At 45.7% G+C, this 19,596-nt stretch overlaps 1 protein-coding gene across 1 annotated transcript in view; it reads right to left on the bottom strand.

The window, feature by feature from the left end:
- FHIP1A (FHF complex subunit HOOK interacting protein 1A) overlaps positions 1-19,596 on the bottom strand; it is a 432,446-nt gene that overhangs the window by 22,200 nt on the left and 390,650 nt on the right. The window contains exon 11 of the mRNA XM_077279318.1: positions 14,426-14,604. Within this exon, the coding sequence (XP_077135433.1) occupies positions 14,426-14,604 (179 nt within the window). The remainder of the gene's footprint in view (positions 1-14,425; positions 14,605-19,596) is intronic.

Below are 19,596 nucleotides of genomic sequence, written 5' to 3'. Positions count from 1 at the left end.
GGACTAACTACGCCTGGTAGAGGAAGGAACAGACCTGGCTTACCTCTAGGGAAATACCCCAAAAGTTGATAGCAGCCCCCCACATGTAAAAACGGTGAGTTAAGAGGAAAAGACATACACAGTATGAAAGTAGATTTAGCAAAGAGAGGTCCACTTACTAGATAGCAGAAAGATACAAAAGAGGACTTCACGGTCAACTGAAAACCCTATCAAAAAACCATCCTGAAATTACTTTAAGACTCCTGTGTCAACTCATGACACAGGAGTGGCAATTTCAGCCCGCAAGAGCTTCCAGCTACAGAGAATAACAAAAACTGCAAACTGGACAAAAGATACAAAACAAAAGGACAAAGTCCACTTAGCTGATCAGCAGACTAGTAGCAGGAACATGCAACCGAAGGCTCTGGTTACAATGATGACCGGCAAGGAAATGACTGGAGAGCAAGGCTAAATAGGAAACTCCCAAACACTGATGGGAGCAGGTGAACTGAGACAGCAAAGGACACACAAGTCACCAGCACCACCAGCAACCACCAGGGGAGCCCAAAAAGCGGATTCACAACAGTACCCCCCCCTTAAGGAGGGGGCACCGAACCCTCACGAGAACTGCCAGGGCGATCTGGATGAGCCCTATGAAAGGCACGAACCAAATCCGAGGCATGAACATCAGAGGCAGTTACCCAAGAATTATCTTCCTGACCATAGCCCTTCCATTTAACCAGATATTGAAGTCTCCGTCTGGAAATACGGGAATCCAAGATCTTCTCTACAACGTACTCCAATTCACCCTCCACCAGCACAGGAGCAGGAGGTTCAGTAGAAGGAACCACCGGCACCTCATATCTCCGCAACAACGACCGATGGAATACATTATGGATAGCGAAAGATGCCGGGAGGTCCAAACGAAAGGACACAGGGTTAAGTATCTCCAAAATCCTATAAGGACCGATGAACCGAGGCTTAAACTTAGGAGAAGAAACCCTCATAGGGACAAAACGGGAAGACAACCACACCAAGTCCCCAACACGAAGGCGAGGACCAACACGACGACGGCGGTTAGCAAACTGCTGAGTCCTCTCCTGGGACAACTTCAAATTGTCCACCACTTGTCCCCAAATCCGATGCAACCGATCCACCACCGCATCCACTCCCGGACAATCCGAAGATTCCACCTGACCAGATGAAAAACGAGGATGAAACCCTGAATTGCAAAAGAAAGGAGAAACCACAAAATTAAACCGAGAAAAAAACAACGACCATCGTGCCTGTCTAGGATTCAGGCGCCTGGCAGACTCTAGATAAATCAGATTCTTGTGATCCGTCAAAACTACCACCTGATGTCTGGCACCCTCAAGCCAATGACGCCACTCCTCAAATGCCCACTTCATGGCCAAAAGCTCCCGATTACCAACATCATAGTTTCGCTCGGCGGCCGAAAATTTTCGAGAAAAGAACGCACAAGGTCTCATCACTGAGCAGTCGGAACTTTTCTGCGACAAAACCGCCCCCGCTCCGATCTCGGAAGCATCGACCTCAACCTGAAAGGGAAGAGAAACATCAGGCTGGCGCAACACAGGGGCAGACAAAAAGCGACGCTTAAGCTCCCGAAAGGCCTCCACAGCAGCAGGGGACCAATTGGCAACATCAGCACCCTTTTTGGTTAAATCCGTCAGAGGTTTAGCAACGCCAGAAAAACCAGTTATAAATCGACGATAAAAATTAGGAAAGCCCAAGAATTTCTGAAGACTCTTAAGAGAAGTAGGCTGCGTCCAGTCACAAATAGCCCGAACCTTGACAGGGTCCATCTCAATAGAAGAAGGGGAAAAAATGTACCCCAAAAAGGAAATCTTTTGAACCCCAAAAACACACTTTGAACCCTTTACACACAAAGAATTCTCCCGCAAAACCTGAAAAACCCTCCTGACCTGTTGAACATGAGACTCCCAGTCATCAGAAAAAATCAAAATATCATCCAAATACACAATCATAAATTTATCCAAATATTCACGGAAAATATCATGCATTAAGGACTGAAAGACTGAAGGTGCATTAGAAAGGCCGAAAGGCATTACTAAATACTCAAAATGGCCCTCAGGCGTATTAAATGCGGTTTTCCACTCATCCCCCTGCTTAATTCGCACCAAATTATATGCCCCACGAAGATCAATCTTAGAGAACCACTTAGCCCCCCTTATGCGAGCAAACAAATCAGTCAGCAAAGGCATCGGATACTGATATTTGACTGTAATTTTATTCAGGAGTCGATAATCAATACAAGGCCTCAGAGAGCCATCCTTTTTAGATACAAAGAAAAAACCAGCTCCTAAAGGAGATGAAGAAGGACGAATGTGTCCCTTTTCCAGGGACTCCTTAATATACTCTCGCATAGCAGCATGTTCAGGTACAGATAAGTTAAACAAACGACCCTTTGGAAATTTACTGCCAGGAATCAGATCTATGGCGCAATCACAATCTCTGTGGGGAGGGAGTGAACCAATTTTTGGCTCCTCAAAAATATCACGATAATCAGACAAAAATGCCGGAATCTCAGAGGGAATAGATGACGAAATGGAAACCAAAGGTATGTCCCCATGAGCCCCCCGACATCCCCAGCTTAACACAGACATTGTTTTCCAGTCAAGGACTGGGTTATGAGATTGTAACCATGGTAATCCAAGCACCAAAACATCATGCAAATTGTACAACACAAGGAAGCGAATCACCTCCTGATGGTCTGGAGTCATACGCATAGTCACTTGCGTCCAGAATTGTGGTTTATTACAAGCCAAAGGCGTAGAATCAATACCCTTCAGAGGTATAGGGACTTCCAGAGGCTCTAAATCAAACCCACAGCGCCTGGCAAAGGACCAATCAATAAGACTCAGAGCGGCGCCAGAGTCCACATAGGCATCCACGGTAATAACTGATAATGAACAAATCAAGGTTACAGACAGAATAAATTTAGACTGTAAAGTGCCAATTGAAATAGACTTGTCAACCTTCCTTGTACGTTTAGAGCATGCTGATATAACATGAGCAGAATCACCACAATAGAAGCATAACCCATTTTTACGCCTATAATTCTGCCGCTCGCTTCTGGACAGAATTCTGTCACATTGCATTTTCTCTGGCGTCTCTTCAGAAGATACCGCCAAATGGTGCACGGGTTTGCGCTCCCGCAAACGCCGATCAATCTGAATAGCCATTGTCATGGACTCATTCAGACCTGTGGGCGCAGGGAACCCGACCATAACATCTTTAACGGCATCAGAAAGGCCCTCTCTGAAATTTGCCGCTAGGGCGCACTCATTCCACTGAGTAAGCACAGACCATCTACGAAATTTTTGGCAGTATATCTCAGCTTCATCTTGCCCTTGAGATAGGGCTATCAAAGCTTTTTCAGCTTGAATCTCCAAATTAGGTTCCTCATAAAGCAACCCTAAAGCCAGAAAAAACGCATCCACATTGAGCAACGCAGGATCCCCTGGTGTCAATGAAAATGCCCAATTTTGAGGGTCACCTCGCAGCAAAGAGATTACAATCTTAACATGCTGGACAGGATCTCCAGAGGAGTGAGGTCTGAGAGAAAGGAACAATTTACAATTATATTTGAAATTCAGGAACCGAGATCTATCTCCGGAAAACACCTCTGGTGTAGGAATTTTAGGTTCAGACATCGGAGTATGTATAACAAAATCTTGTAAATTTTGAACCTTGGTAGCAAGATTATTTAAACCTACAGCCAAACTCTGAGGGTCCATCTTTAAACAGGTGAGATCAGAGCCATTCAAGGATTAGAAGGAGAGAAAGGCAAGGGCTGTAATTAGAGCTGAAATACAACTGATCCAACTATGGAGCAAGCATAGGGGAAAAAAAAAAAAAAAAATCTACAGACTTCTTTTTTCTCTCCTTTCTTCTGCCAATAATTTTAAGTTGGGCCGGTCATACTGTCATGATTCCCAATGGCAGGGAAACATCAGAACACAAAAATAACGGACGAGCTCTGGGTGATGGAATCTCGAGCTGACCGTGAGCTAAATCTACCACACAACTAATAGTAGCCAGGGAGCATACCTACGACTTCCTAAATGCCACGCGCCAGCCGGAGGACTAACTACGCCTGGTAGAGGAAGGAACAGACCTGGCTTACCTCTAGGGAAATACCCCAAAAGTTGATAGCAGCCCCCCACATGTAAAAACGGTGAGTTAAGAGGAAAAGACATACACAGTATGAAAGTAGATTTAGCAAAGAGAGGTCCACTTACTAGATAGCAGAAAGATACAAAAGAGGACTTCACGGTCAACTGAAAACCCTATCAAAAAACCATCCTGAAATTACTTTAAGACTCCTGTGTCAACTCATGACACAGGAGTGGCAATTTCAGCCCGCAAGAGCTTCCAGCTACAGAGAATAACAAAAACTGCAAACTGGACAAAAGATACAAAACAAAAGGACAAAGTCCACTTAGCTGATCAGCAGACTAGTAGCAGGAACATGCAACCGAAGGCTCTGGTTACAATGATGACCGGCAAGGAAATGACTGGAGAGCAAGGCTAAATAGGAAACTCCCAAACACTGATGGGAGCAGGTGAACTGAGACAGCAAAGCACACACAAGTCACCAGTACCACCAGCAACCACCAGGGGAGCCCAAAAAGCGGATTCACAACAGGTATCTTTGCGGTCAGCATAAAAAACTAACAAAAAACCATGCAGAGTGTGCAAAAGAAAACCACCGCACCGACTCACGGCGCGGTGGTGCCACTCTGCATCCCAGAGCTTCCAGCTAACAAGATTAAATCATAATAGCAAGCTGGACAAAAACACAGTGGTAACAAATAAGCAAGCAGGGACTTAGCTTTTGCTGAAATAGACAGGTCATCTGAAAGATCCAAGAGAACTGAACCAGTACTAGGACATTGACAGCTGGCATCAAGTAAAGATCTGAGTGGAGTTAAATAGAGCAGCCAGCCAAGGCCTGAACGAGATCAGCTGGAGAAGGAATCTCAGAACCAGCAGCTCCACTCACAGCCACCAGAGGGAGTCCATGAACAGAACTCACCGAAGTACCATTCATAACCACAGGAGGGAGCTCGAAAACAGAATTCACAACACAGGGCCCCTCAAAGTACGGCGTTGTGATTGACGGTGCGGCGCCTCCCACCGGCAGAGACACTTTTGCGTACTATGAGGGGCCCTGTGCCAGTGACGTCGCCAATGAGTATGCCCCCCCACCTGTTGAAGGAACCTGCACTTTCATCTGCACCTTCCTCTTTGTCCCCGTGTAAGGTGATATAGTATGCGGGAAGAGGAACCAGACTTTCTGCAGGGTCAGATACTGGCTATGTAGAGTGCAAGGGGAATGTAGTGGTCTGGGTCAATGTACCGGCAGAGTGATCTAGCAGTGGCTGGGCAATGGGCAGGATGAGGAGGAAACACAGATATAGGCCCAAAGAATAAAGTAGGCTAAATGCAGTTCAAAATTGGTAACAGGAGTAAACAGGCAGCACTGCTTTGTTCAGTGGAGGAGAACAGCAAGGAGCGGCAGGCACCGCTAGTAGGCCCAACCAAACCAGTAGGCCAAATGCAGTTTTAAAATTCCTATAGGCCGAAAGCCTGAAGATTGAAGCTCAGGATACAAACACAGGAGAATACCAAGGAGCGGCAGACACCGTTAGTAGGCCCAACCAAACTAGTAGGCCAAATGCACTTTAATATGTGATATTGGCTGCAAATTGAGGCTCTGCTTTGTGCAGTGAAGGACAGCTGTATTGAATGGCGCAGACAGACACAGGTAGTAGGCCTAAATTAAAAAAGTTGGCTCAATGCAGTTTAAAATTGGTTACAGGGGTACACAGGCGGCAGAGCGTTGTTAAGCGGAGGACAATTGTCAGGACTGGAGTGGCCCAGACAGACTTAGTAGGCCTAAAATAAAAAAGGCGCAATGCAGTTAAAAATGGGTAACAGGGGTACACAGGCAGCATTGTTTTGTTAGGCGGAGGACGATTGCTAGGAGTGGCGCAGACAGACTTACTAGGCCTAAAATAAAAAAGTTGGCTCAATGCAGTTTAAAATGGGTAACAGGGGTACACAAGCAGCACTGGTTTGGTCAGCGGAGGACGATTGCTAGGAGTGGCGCAGACAGACTTACTAGGCCTAAAATAAAAAAGTAGGCTCAATGCAGTTCAAAATGGGTAAGGGGTACACAGGCAGCATTGTTTTGGTCAGCGGAGGACGATTAGTAGCAGTGGCGCAGACAGACTTACTAGGCCTAAAATAAAAAAGTTGGCTCAATGCAGTTTAAAATGGGTAACCGGGGTACACAGGCAGCACTGGTTTGGTCAGCGGAGGACGATTAGTAGGAGTGGCGCAGACAGACTTACTAGGCCTAAAATAAAAAAGTAGGCTCAATGCAGTTCAAAAAGGGTAACAGGTACACAGGCAGCATTGTTTTGGTCAGCGGAGGACGATTAGTAGGAGTGGCGCAGACAGACTTACTAGGCCTAAAATAAAAAAGTAGGCTCAATGCAGTTTAAAATGGGCAACAGGGGTACACAGGCAGCACTGGTTTGGTCAGCGGAGGACGATTGCTAGGAGTGGCGCAGACAGACTTACTAGGCCTAAAATAAAAAAGTTGGCTCAATCCAGTTCTAAACTGGTAACAGGAGTAAACTGGTGGCACTGCTTTGTTCGGTGGAGGACAACTGGAATAAGTGGCTGACACAGTACGTTGGCCTAAATAGTAAAGCGGGCTAAATGTCTGCAAAAAAAATGTTCGTAAATAAACAGGTGGCAAAGCAACGTACAGGGGTGGGTTCCTCTGCTGAGTACCAGATAGTGGTAGTTCGCGCACAGTATTCACAGGTCAAAATGGAGGGCATGGTCCCTGTATATATTTACTATCATCTCTCAATTTGTGTTGGCAGTGCCATTGAAGGATTTAACAGCACCGACTAAACAGCGGTGGAGCACTGTTTGAGCTGGGGGGGGAACACTCTCTCGTGGGTGGCGGTACTGGCCCAGGGCCCCTCATATTACGACGGTGTGTCTGACGTTGGGTGTGCACCCCCACCGGCAGAGACACTTAATTGTACTTTGAGGGCCCCTGTGGCAGTGCCGTTGGCCAAAAGTGGGCACACCCACCTGTCCAGGCAAACGGCACTCACACGGGTGCTTGCGCCAAGTGGTGACCACGGGCCCGTGGGGGGAGTCAGCCCATTTAGTGAGGTGTTACAAATGGCCTATGGTGGACATTCAGCAGCAGCAAATGGAGGAATTGGAGCAGTCAGTAAGAGGAGTCCAAAAGCAAGACCTTTTTAAAGGAAAGCTACGTGTCAGCAGGGGAAGGTGGGGCAAAAGAATTTGAAATCCATGATTGGTTCATTTTAATGAAGGTTAGATCATCAACATTTTGGGTAGCCAGGCGTGTCCTTTTTTCGGTCAGTATTGAACCAGCAGCACTGAAGAGTCTGTCTGATAGCACACTGGCAGCAGGCCAAGCGAGCTCCTGTAATGCATATTCTGCCAATTCAGGCCAGGTGTCTAGTTTAGATGCCCAGTAATCAAAGGGGAATGACCTGTGAGGGAGAACATTGATAAGGGAGGAAAAGTAGTTTGTAACCATACTGGACAAATGCTGTCTCCTGTCACTTTGAATCGATGCAGCTGTCCCTGTCGTGTCAGCGGTCATTGAAAAATCACCCCACAACCTTGTCATAAAACCCCTATGTCCAACGCCACTTCGGATTTCTGCACCGCAAGCACCTCTGCCATGTTGCCCCCTACGGCTCGTGTGAGAACCATCACCGCCACTGTGTGCTGGGAATGCCAGAACCAAAAGGTCTACAAGAGTTGCTTGTTTGGTAGCCAATATTTGCTCTAGGTTCTCATGTGGCATGATATTTTGTAATTTCTCTTTGTAGCGTGTATCCAGTAGGCAGGCCAACCAGTAATCGTCATCGGTCATCATTTTGACAATGCGGGGGTCCCTTTTTAGGATACGCAAGGCATACTCAGCCATGTGGGCCAATGTTCCAGGTGTCAATTCACTGCTTCTGCTGGGTTGAGGAGCATTTTTTTGCAAATCTACATCACAAGTGTCCCGCAAGAAACCTGTACCAGACCTTGCAACGGCACCAGTTTCTATTGCCCCCTGAGAAGCTCCCTCCTCCCATACATATTCATCCCCATCATCATCCTCCTCCTCATCCTCTTCGTCCGCCACCTCGTCCTGGACAGTTCCCTGACCAGACAATGGCTGACTGTCATCAAGGCTTCCCTCCTCCTCGGCTGCAGACGCCTGCTCCTTAATGTGCGTCAAACTTTGCATCAGCAGACGCATAAGTGGGATGCTCATGCTTATGATGGCGTCGTCTGCACTTACCAGCCGTGTGCATTCCTCAAAACACTGAAGGACTTGACAGAGGTCTTGTAGCTGCGACCACTGCACACCAGACAACTCCATGTCTGCCATCCAACTGCCTGCCCGTGTATGCGTATCCTCCCACAAATAAATGACAGCACGCCTCTGTTCACACAGCCTCTGAACCATGTGCAGTGTGGAGTTCCACCTTGTTGCAACATCTATAATTAAGCGTTGCTGTGGAAGATTTAGCGATGGCTGATGGTTCAGCATACGGCTGGAGTGTACGAGCGACCAGCGGATGTGCGAACAAAGTTTTCGCACCTTCAGGAGCAGGGCTGGTAACTCCGGATAATTTTTCAGGAAGCACTGCACCACCAGGTTCAAAGTGTGAGCCAAGCAAGGTATGTGTTTAAGTTGTGAAAGGGCTATGGCAGCCATAAAATTCCTTCCGTTATCACTGACTACCTTGCCTGCCTCAAGATGTACACTGCCCAGCCATGACTCACTTTCTTGCTGCAAGAACTCGGCCAGTACTTCCGCGGTGTGTCTGTTGTCACCCAAACACTTCATTTCCAACACAGCCTGCTGACGCTTACCACTAGCTGTTCCATAATGAGACACCTCGTGTGCAACACTGGCAGCTGCGGATGGAGTTGCCAGGCGACTGCGCTCTGTGGACGAGCTGTCACTTCTGGAGGAGGAGGAGGAGGAGGGGTGTCGAACGCCTACTGCCAACTGTTTCCTAGACCGTGGGCTATGCAGAACTGTCCCACTGTCCCCTGTGGACCCTGCATCCACCACATTAACCCAGTGCGCCGTGATGGACATGTAACGTCCCTGGCCATGCCTACTGGTCCATGCATCTGTGGTGAGGTGCACCTTTCCACTGACAGACTGCCTCAGTGCATGGACAATGCGGTCTTTGACATGCTGGTGGAGGGCTGGGATGGCTTTTCTCGCAAAGAAGTGGCGACTAGGTAGGTCATAGCATGGTACTGCGTAGGCCATCAGGTCTTTGAAAGCTTTGCTTTTGACCAACCGGTAGGGCATCATCTCTAACGAGATTAATCTGGCAATGTGGGCGTTCAAACCCTGTGTACGCGGATGAGAGGATGAGTACTTTCTTTTCCTCACGAGAGTCTCTTCTAGGGTCAGCTGGACAGGAGACCTGCAGATGGTGGAACTAGCGGTGGTGGTGGTGGTGGACATGGCGGATTGAGAGACAGTTGGTGATGTTGGCCTACATACAGTGCTTCCTACCAATAACCTTCTGATTCCCTGCCTGCTTTGGCCTTGCGACGATCCCTCCACACTTGCTGCTGGTGGTGTCCGAACCAGTGGGCTTACAGTGAGGGAAGCAATGTAGCATTGCTGACTACCTTCATTCTGACCAGGTGCACCAACGGTACAGGACATTTGGTAATTAGTCCAGGCTTGCAAGTGCATGCTGGTTAAATGTCTACGCATGCACGTTGTATTTAAATTTAGAAGTTTCTTCCCTCTGCTAAAGGTCTTTGAGCATTTCTTACAGATCACTTTAGACTGATCATTGGGATCTTGGTCAAAAAAATGCCACACTGCACTCTTCCTACTATGGAATTCCAATTCAGGCATTGCACGCTGTGCAACTTTCAGTGGTTGGCCACGCTGTCCTAAAACTATTTTTGTCACACGTTTTGGGCCTGATACGGGCCTGGCTGATGACAGCTGTTGCGATGTAGATTGGTGTTGCTGCGGATGACCCTCCTCCGCTTGTGAACTAGTGCCAGCGGCACCCTCTTCCACCAATGGCTGCCAATCTGGGTCAAGAACTGGGTCATCTATCATCTCCTCCTCCACAATGTCATGTGCACCTTCCTCAGTGTCACCGTGTAAGCGGGTTTAACTGTCTCCTCTCCAAATAGCACCTCATCACCTGCGTGCTCGACCCCATCCCATCCACCTCCTACCCAACCTCACCACCATCTTAATCCCATCCCTAACCCACCTCTTCAACTTATCACTAACTTCTGGCACCTTTCCTTATGCTTTCAAACATGCCACAATCATGCCTATCCTTAAAAAGCCAACCCTTGATCCAACTGCTATGTCCAGCTATCACCCAATATCGCTGCTCCCATTCGCTTCCAAACTCCTGGAGCAGCACGTCCACGCTGAACTTTCCTCTCACCTCTCATCTAACTTGCTTTTTGACAATCTACAATCTGGTTTCCGCCCCATCACTCAACTGAGACAGCCCTGACCAAAATTACCAATGACCTTCTTAGGGTACGTGTCCACGGTCAGGATGGCCGGCGGTATCACCGGAGCGGTGAAGCCGCTCGGCGCTAAGCCCCGCCCCCTTTCTGGGACGCGATGATGCCGGATGTGTTAACTGTACACATCCGGGATCATCGCACCCTCGCATAGTGCCCTGTGATATTACTTGCGGCGACGCAGCGTCGCCGCAGGTAGCATGGACATGCTGTGATCTGAAAAGACGCGCAGCATGTCCAGAGTCGCAGGGAAGTCGGATGCGTGTTTCCACGCATAGTGGACACGGGATTTCATAAAATCCCCTCCACTATGCTGGAACATCTGGACACTGCGTGTTTGACGCTGCAGCTCTGCGCAGCGTCAAACAAGCAGCGTTTACTGACCGTGGACACATACCCTTACAGTCAATGCTAATGGACAATACCCTCTACTCCTCCTTCTAAACCTGTCCTCTGCTTTTGACACAGTTGACCACTGCCTCCTACTACAGATCCTCACCTCCATTGGCATCAAAGACCTCGCCCTATCCTGGGTCTCCTCATACCTTTCCAACCGCACATTCAGCATCTCCCACTCCCACACTACCTCCTCATCCCACCCTCTTTCTGTTGGAGTCCCCCAAGGCTCTGTTCTAGCACCCCTACTCTTCTCAATCTATACACTTGGCCTGGGACAACTCATAAAGTCCCACAATTTAGCATATAAATACTATGTCACTATATACCCCAACCACTGGCACCCAGCCAACAGACACAAGGTTAGCCCTTACAATAAAGAAATCCACATCATATAGTATTTTTACTCATCTGTGAGATGTGCGTAGTTGTGGGTCCTAGTAGAGTGACTCCCCATTCAGATATAAAAGAAACACAGCTCTCGACGTGTTTCCCCCAGAGTTGGGTTCATCAGGAGAGACGATAATGTGGCAGTATGGAGTTGTCCATAACCAGGCTGCTAAATTGTGGCATCTCATATATTGTTTATATATATGTTTTATTGTAGCAGTACCATGGTGAATGACTTTATCTCTGGTGTTAGGTTGAAGTAATTACAATGTTGTAGTATTTCCCTATATTTATGTGTATAGTACCTATCTGTCTCTGTACTTACATCACATTGGGGGTGGGCTTGTCCTTATTTGTCATGACACATAACATGCCGATACAAGTTAATACAAGCCGCCTGGCCTTCCATTTCTGACTGTCTCCTTATAGGGTGGTGATAGGAGACTAGGGTCAGTCTTCGTACGAGCAGGGGCGCCATTCTCGAATTTCTTAAAGTGCCAACCTCCGCATCTAGGTAGGCATATATCTATATAGGCTTTGTTTAATACTTAGGGAAGTCTCACCTATATCTGCACATCTTTATAACTAAGTGCATGTCAACATTGCTATATCACTGGTACTGTTACATGAGGGTGGGTTTGCCTCTATTTATTTACTGAGGTTTGCTCTTTACTCGGTTAGTTTTATCGTACTGAGGTTTGCTGCTATATAGACTTATCTGGGAGTATATCTCCCGCTTTGAGCTGTGACCTACCTACTACTAAGGCTATTATTCTATTTTGGAATTTAATAAAGTATACATTTTTATGGGGTTTTTTTCTATTCTTTTCTAAAACTGATTATTTCCCTTGCTCTATATTTAGGTTGTGAGTCTAATCTCCCGATATCTTACCTCACGTGATCTCCGGTCCTCCCAAGACCTCCTTCTCTCCTCCACACTTATTCGCTCCTCACCCAACCACCTCCAAGACTTCTCCTGAATATCCCCAATCATCTGGAATTCTTTGCCCCAACACGTCCGACTATCAACCACATTCGGATCGTTCAGACGGAACCTGAAAACCCACCTCTTCAGGAAAGCCTACAGCCTGCACTGACCCCGCTGCCTCCTCAACAAAACCAAAGCTACCGCTTCACCAACACCGGAGCTCCTGCAACCCTCAACCTGTTGCCTCCTTCCCCACCATCCTCTAGAATGTAAGTCCGCAAGGGCAGGGTCCTCGCCCCTCTGTATCAGTCTGTAATTGCTAGTTTGCTTACTGTAAGTGATATCTGTAATTTATATGCAACCCCTTCTCATGTACAGCACCATGTAATCAATATATAAATATATAATAATGCTCCTGGAAGAAGGTGAGAAAAAATGGAAGCTTGCTCAGTCAGGAAAGGATTAAATACAAAACTAGCATCTTTTCTGAGAGTACTTTCCTTTGGGATGTATTCACTGTGAAATTTACAAAGCAAAAATTCCACAGCAAATTTACAATGGCAACATCTGTACTAAACTGTGGGAATATAACAGCATTTTTTTCTAAGACTCAATATTTCCTTCATTAACCCCTATTTTCAAGAGTTTTGCAATTCACCCGGGTATTCTGGATATGAACTTCTGGGCCAAATCTTGATTGATGACAAGCCATTCTTATCTAATCAGTGATTGGGGTTTATCATCATTTTTGTATTTTTGTGTGACCCCAGGTTTACTATGGGATTGAGATCTGGGGAGTTTACTGGCCATGAACCCATAATTTCTATGTTTTGTTCACTAAGAACCTTAGTTATCCCTTTTGACTTGTGACTTGGTGCTCCAACATGGTGGAAATAGCATTGTTCATCACCAAATTGCTAGTGGAGCATTGGGAGAAGTTGCTTTTGGAGAATGTTTAGATACCAATCTATATTCATGGCAATGTCCATAAGCAAAATTTTAGTGAGCTCCACACATGACTGGTCTCAGGATGTTTTACTCTTGGAATGACACATGACTTTTGGTATTGATCACCTTTTCCTCTCCAGACAATCATTATTTCAGATGTCCCAAACAATCGTAAGAAGGCTTCATCAGAGAAAATGGCTTTACCTAAGTCCTATGCAGGTCTTATTCCTGTACAGATTTTCTTGGAGACAAGTGTCTCCTTTTCTGAGCTTATTTTACTAGGCCAACATCCAAAACCCAGATCAACTAATATCTGCCTCCTGCCATTGCTGAGCAAACTCTGCATTTGTTTTGAACCAATCCTATTGCTGAATCTAGAGTTAATGCAAATTGCCACTGTGAAAACTAAAGTAGCAAACTTTGTGAAAACCAAAATTTGTGCCATTCTCAATAATAGTCTCAAAGCTTATATCTACCACTGTCCTGCAGACTTCAACCCCAATATTCATATCTGGACACTGGAGATAAAAAGTCTAAGAAGAGTGTTTGATCAGGAAGCATTATCCCTAGGAAAGGGTATTTCCCCACTTCTGCATAAACAAATTTGTCTTACTGTGTTTTCCTAGCAAATCTCCCTGCTGTAATTACCTGGTCATGGCAGGAGGTCTCTGCTTCAAATGAAGTTGAAACATCATCTTTCTCTCTATTTCCTCTGTTTTAATTAGTTTCTCTCTCCCTAGCTATAATTAGTTACACATGTTCAACGTGTAGTCCTACTTCAGAGGAGGTTGGAGTGTCAGCTCTTCTCCCATCTGGAGATGTCTTTTGTATTTTATTTTTTTCTCTGACAACATTGAATGACCTTGAGTCAAATATTTGTCATCAAATAATTTGATTGCAGTAGTAACAGAAGAGAAGAATAAGATTAGTATCAGTGAAAGTCCTTGTGCTGCACCACAGGAAGCATGAAATTTCTAATTTTTGTTATTTGAATCCAATACTTCTCTCAATTACAATGTAATATTGCGGCTATTTCTACACATTTGCATTTTGAAAATGATTCTAACCACAGCGGGGACAATGACTTGTCATATTTATATTTTAAATTCTAAGTTACACATCTACCACATGATTTTACAGTACCTGGTAGAGAGAGCGTACACTGGGCTGGAATACCATATTTGTGTTGAGTAGGAAGGATCGAATGAGAGGCTGAGGGTAGCTGGCAAGCTGTGTAATGATCCCAAGCAACAGCAAGTTAACATGCAAGGAATTCTCAATCATGTTCTCTAATTTGGACAAAACAACACTGATGAATGGCCCTGAGGGAGAAACATCAAAAATAAACATATAGTGCTGACAGATAGGTACATTTAAAACATTATAATGAAATAGTCATTAATAGAGTAAAGACCCATGGGAAAAACGTCTGCGAAAGGGATTTTATTCTACTTAGAAAAACTTTCCTTTTAAATTCAACATGTAAAGACTATTTCTATTTCCCCAAACTACAAGATTCACCTCTTTGCGTCTTCTTAGATGCCCTAGGATGATGCCCAAGGATCAACCAAGAGGTGAAATTCGGAGGAAAGTGCAAGGGGGTGACCTGGAGATTGTTTATAGATGCCATTTTAAAGGAATGTTTTGTATGCTGAATAAAATCACCTTTGTGGTGGAAGCTTTGCCTATGTTATGTACTATTGCAGGACATATTGTCATCTTTTCTGCTTTAGGGCTGAGAAGTGTGGTACCTGTCCCGTCAATTAAATGTGATTGTGAGCAGGGGTGAACTGCAAAACGGTGCCCCCCCAATATAGTAAAATCAGTACAAATAAGTCTTAGCAGGACCATATCTGACAACCTCAGCTCATCCACATAGGGTAACACACACCAACTCTGCTATATCCCACTTCCTTAATGCTTTCAGATCTGAAAACCCCAGCTGGTTCACATAGCTTATCTACTTCTGGCAGTCTGATGGAGGGAAGCTGTGAACCGTGACAGAGCTGTGCAGCAGCAGCATGTGGGGCCTGTGGGGGGGGCGTTTGATGTTTTTTACAGTTACTTACTGCCGGTTACTGCTCTGTGACTAATCCGACTTCCAGCAATGTATGTGTCCCAGCAGGTCAGGAGACTGGGCACCACCGCTGCACCTCAGCCCGGGTAAGCAACAGTCACCTGCCAGGCACGCCGCACTTTAGGTTGTTGTGACACTGCACTGTCTGAGAGTGTCAGAGCAGGGATTACAGGGGGAGTCGGCACCACGTGTTCTGACTGCCGCTCCCTGTCTTTAAGGATGTTCTGCCGCCTGAGGCAAAGTATTCAACTTGCCTCATGATAGCAGCGCCCCTGAGTGTGAGAAGCAACATCAAGAGTTTTTGACTGGAAAATTAGTTAAGTTCTCATACTGCACTATTGCACACATGTATTGATAACTGTGACTGTTTTCTGCTTGACGAGCTTTTATGTGAAGTCATTTATTTTGTAGCAGTACTCTGGTTTTATCGTCGCTTACTACATTTTTTTTTATCTCCCAATATTTAAAATATATTTATATTTTAACTGCAAAAGAATTTTAATCAAATTTTTACAATTTTGAAAATAGTGAAATGGATTTTAGAGTTTTAATTGAACTTGCAGAATTTCATATAAGAAGATACATTTTATCAAGATTTAAAAATTGGTGGCGCAAATTGTCACCGTTATTGTCAATGCCTGCTGCAATACCAACAAACCTCCACCTAGGTTTGTAAAAACAGAAACAAACAATAAATATATATACACACACACAGGGTGTGTATGGGTATGCGCTGATATAAATAACGGAGATGCTGGTAAAACCTGAAATAGTAATAAAAAAACGGAAAACGTTTAAAACACCTAAAATTAGTACAGATCCCAGAAGAAAGGTCTGACGCCCGAGTAGATGTTAGTAAAAGCCTGGTGTATTCAATTAAATATGTAGATAGAGCACTAAATGCTTTCTAATATAATTTCTTCCTACCTCCGTTGCAGGCTAGCAGTCTTAGGACTTGATTCCGTTTCCAAAAGAGTTTTCAATACACGAAGATGTAGGATATAGGTGGGTGGCTGCCCCGGCCGGCGGCAAGCCACCATCAAAGATCTTCCAGGTGGGAACGGGATCCTGCAGAGCTGCCGCTGTGTGCCGTCGCGGCGGTGAGTTCGAGCGGTGCGCAGGACCTTAGTGACGCGATCGCCACGTGACCGTGCCCCCCGGAGTGATGAGTACGGAGTGCAGCTAGGACCAAACAACCGACGCGTTTCGGAGACGCCTGTCTCCTTCCTCAGGGTGACCCGACGCGTCTCCGAAACGCGTCGGTTGTTTGGTCCTAGCTGCACTCCGTACTCATCACTCCGGGGGGCACGGTCACGTGGCGATCGCGTCACTAAGGTCCTGCGCACCGCTCGAACTCACCGCCGCGACGGCACACAGCGGCGGCTCTGCAGGATCCCGTTCCCACCTGGAAGATCTTTGATGGTGGCTTGCCGCCGGCCGGGGCAGCCACCCACCTATATCCTACATCTTCGTGTATTGAAAACTCTTTTGGAAACGGAATCAAGTCCTAAGACTGCTAGCCTGCAACGGAGGTAGGAAGAAATTATATTAGAAAGCATTTAGTGCTCTATCTACATATTTAATTGAATACACCAGGCTTTTACTAACATCTACTCGGGCGTCAGACCTTTCTTCTGGGATCTGTACTAATTTTAGGTGTTTTAAACGTTTTCTGTTTTTTTATTACTATTTCAGGTTTTACCAGCATCTCCGTTATTTATATCAGCGCATACCCATACACACCCTGTGTGTGTGTATATATATTTATTAGAAGATACATTTTGCATGCATGCTGGGCTTTGTGCCCCAGAAAAATAACATCATAAAGATAATCTAACAAATACCATTCTAATCATTAGGGTTCCTTGTGTTTTCTCTCACTCCGATCCCTTTGACTATCAGTTCTCCCCTTATACAAAAACATGCAGAAAGACTCATCAGTCTAGGGAAGTCAGGCTTGAAGAAGCCATAAGTAACCTGTCTTAGAATTGATAGCAGAGACACAAACCTCAGTTCATCAAGACCTGCGTTGTTCACTCCAGTCTGGATGAGGGCGCACCTGTTTCACTAAAAGGCACACTCCTTTTATTGAAAAAGGAGATGTCAAGGGGAGCTATGAGAAAACTGAAGATAAGGAACCTGGAACCCTGAACTGCCCCTCAGGCTAGGGGAGCCCAGTTCCTTACCCTTGATGGTAGGGAGGCCTGAGTCACCGACCTGTCCCTATCTCCTGTCCAGCCCTGAGCTAAACCCCAACCCCCACCCCAGGAGATGAACCATAAAGGAAAACACTGATATAGACCAACATAAAGTGAATTGCACCACAAAGCAAACTGTCAGGACAACACAATATGTGTGTGGAGAGAACTCAATACAAATAGGGAGATGAACAAACAACAAAGTATACTTCACCAGACTCCAAACAAAGATTTGAGTATGAACAGCTATTCCAACTCAGGACCGTTAAACAAGAGGAATGCAAATGCTATAGTCAGTAGTAGGGTTGAGCGACTTTTCATTTTTTGAGATCGAGTCGGGTTTCACGAAACCCGACTTTCTCAAAAGTCGGGTCAAGTGAAATCAGCCGATCTTATTGAAAAGTCGGGGTTGGGGATCGGCCAAAACACGAAACCCAATGCAATTCAATGGGGAAGCATACTTTTTTAATATTTGCTTCAGCGCGATAATGTTGAAAAGCCGGTAATTCAATTGCCGGCTTTTCATTTCTCCTGCCTAAACCCGACATGATATGAGACATGGTTTACATACAGTAAACCATGTCATATCCCCCTTTTTTTTGCATATTCCACACTACTAATGTTAGTAGTGTGTATGTGCAAAATTTCGGCGCTGTAGCTATTAAATTTAAGGGTTAAATCGCGGAAAAAATTGGCGTGGGCTCCCGCGCTATTTTCTCCGCCACAGTGGTAAAGCCAGTGACTGAGGGCAGATATTAATAGCCTAGAGAGGGTCCATGGTTATTGGCCCCCCCTGGCTACAAACATCTGCCCCCAGCCACCCCAGAAAAGGCACATCTGGAAGATGCGCCAATTCTGGCACTTGGCCACTCTCTTCCCACTCCCGTGTAGCGGTGGGATATGGGGTAATGAAGGGTTAATGTCACCTTGCTATTGTAAGGTGACATTAAGCCAGATTAATAACGGAGAGGCGTCAATTCTGACACCTATCCATTATTAATCCAATTGTATGAAAGGGTTAAAAAACACACACACATGATTAAAAAGTATTTTAATGAAATAAACACACAGGTTGTTTTAATATTTTATTGCTCTCTCAATCCACCTGAAGACCCTCGCTTGGAAAAATAATAAACCAACAATATACATACCCTCTGATGAACTGTCACGTCCCACGAGGTAAATCCATCTGAAGGGGTTAAAATAGTTTACAGGCAGGAGCTCTGCTATAATGCAGCTGTGCTCGTGCCTGTAAACCCCGGCGAATGAAGGAAATGTAGGTCAAAGACCTATAGTTACCTTCAGTCGCGGTGATGCGCCCCCTGATGGATGTCCTCATATGACCTGGAGCATGGGAAAAAGTTCCCAGGCTGCAGTTCATGAGGACATCCAGCAGAGGGCACATCACCGCGACTGAAGGTAACTACAGGTCATTGACCTACATTACCTTCATTCATTCGCCGGGGTTTACAGGCAGCAGCGAGTGCATTAGCACAGCTCCTGCCTGTAAAATATTTTAATCCCTTCAGAAGGATTTACATTGTGGGACCTGACAGATCCTTGGATGGTATGTATATTGTTGGTTTATTATTTTGCCAAGCGAGGGTCTTCAGGTGGATTGAGAGAGCAATAAAATATTACAACAACCTGTGTGTTTATTTCATTAAAATACTTTTTAATAATGTGTGTGTGTTTTTTTTTAACCCTTTCATACAATTGGATTAATAATGGATAGGTGTCATAATTGACGCCTCTCCATTATTAATCTGGCTTAATGTCACCTTACAATAGCAAGGTGGCATTAACCCTTCATTACCCCATATCCCACCGCTACACGGGAGTGGGAAGAGAGTGGCCAAGTGCCAGAATAGGCGCATCTTCCAGATGTGCCTTTTCTGGGGTGGCTGGGGGCAGATGTTTTTAGCCACGGGGGGGCCAATAACCATGGACCCTCTCTAGGCTATTAATATCTGCCGTCAGTCACTGGCTTTACCACTCTGGCGGAGAAAATTGCGCGGGAGCCCACGCCAATTTTTTCC

The sequence above is a fragment of the Ranitomeya variabilis genome, chromosome 1, assembly GCF_051348905.1.
Source record: "Ranitomeya variabilis isolate aRanVar5 chromosome 1, aRanVar5.hap1, whole genome shotgun sequence".
NCBI lineage: Eukaryota > Metazoa > Chordata > Amphibia > Anura > Dendrobatidae > Ranitomeya > Ranitomeya variabilis.
Note: the sequence above shows the minus strand (reverse complement) of the source record. Positions and strands in the feature narration are given on the sequence as shown.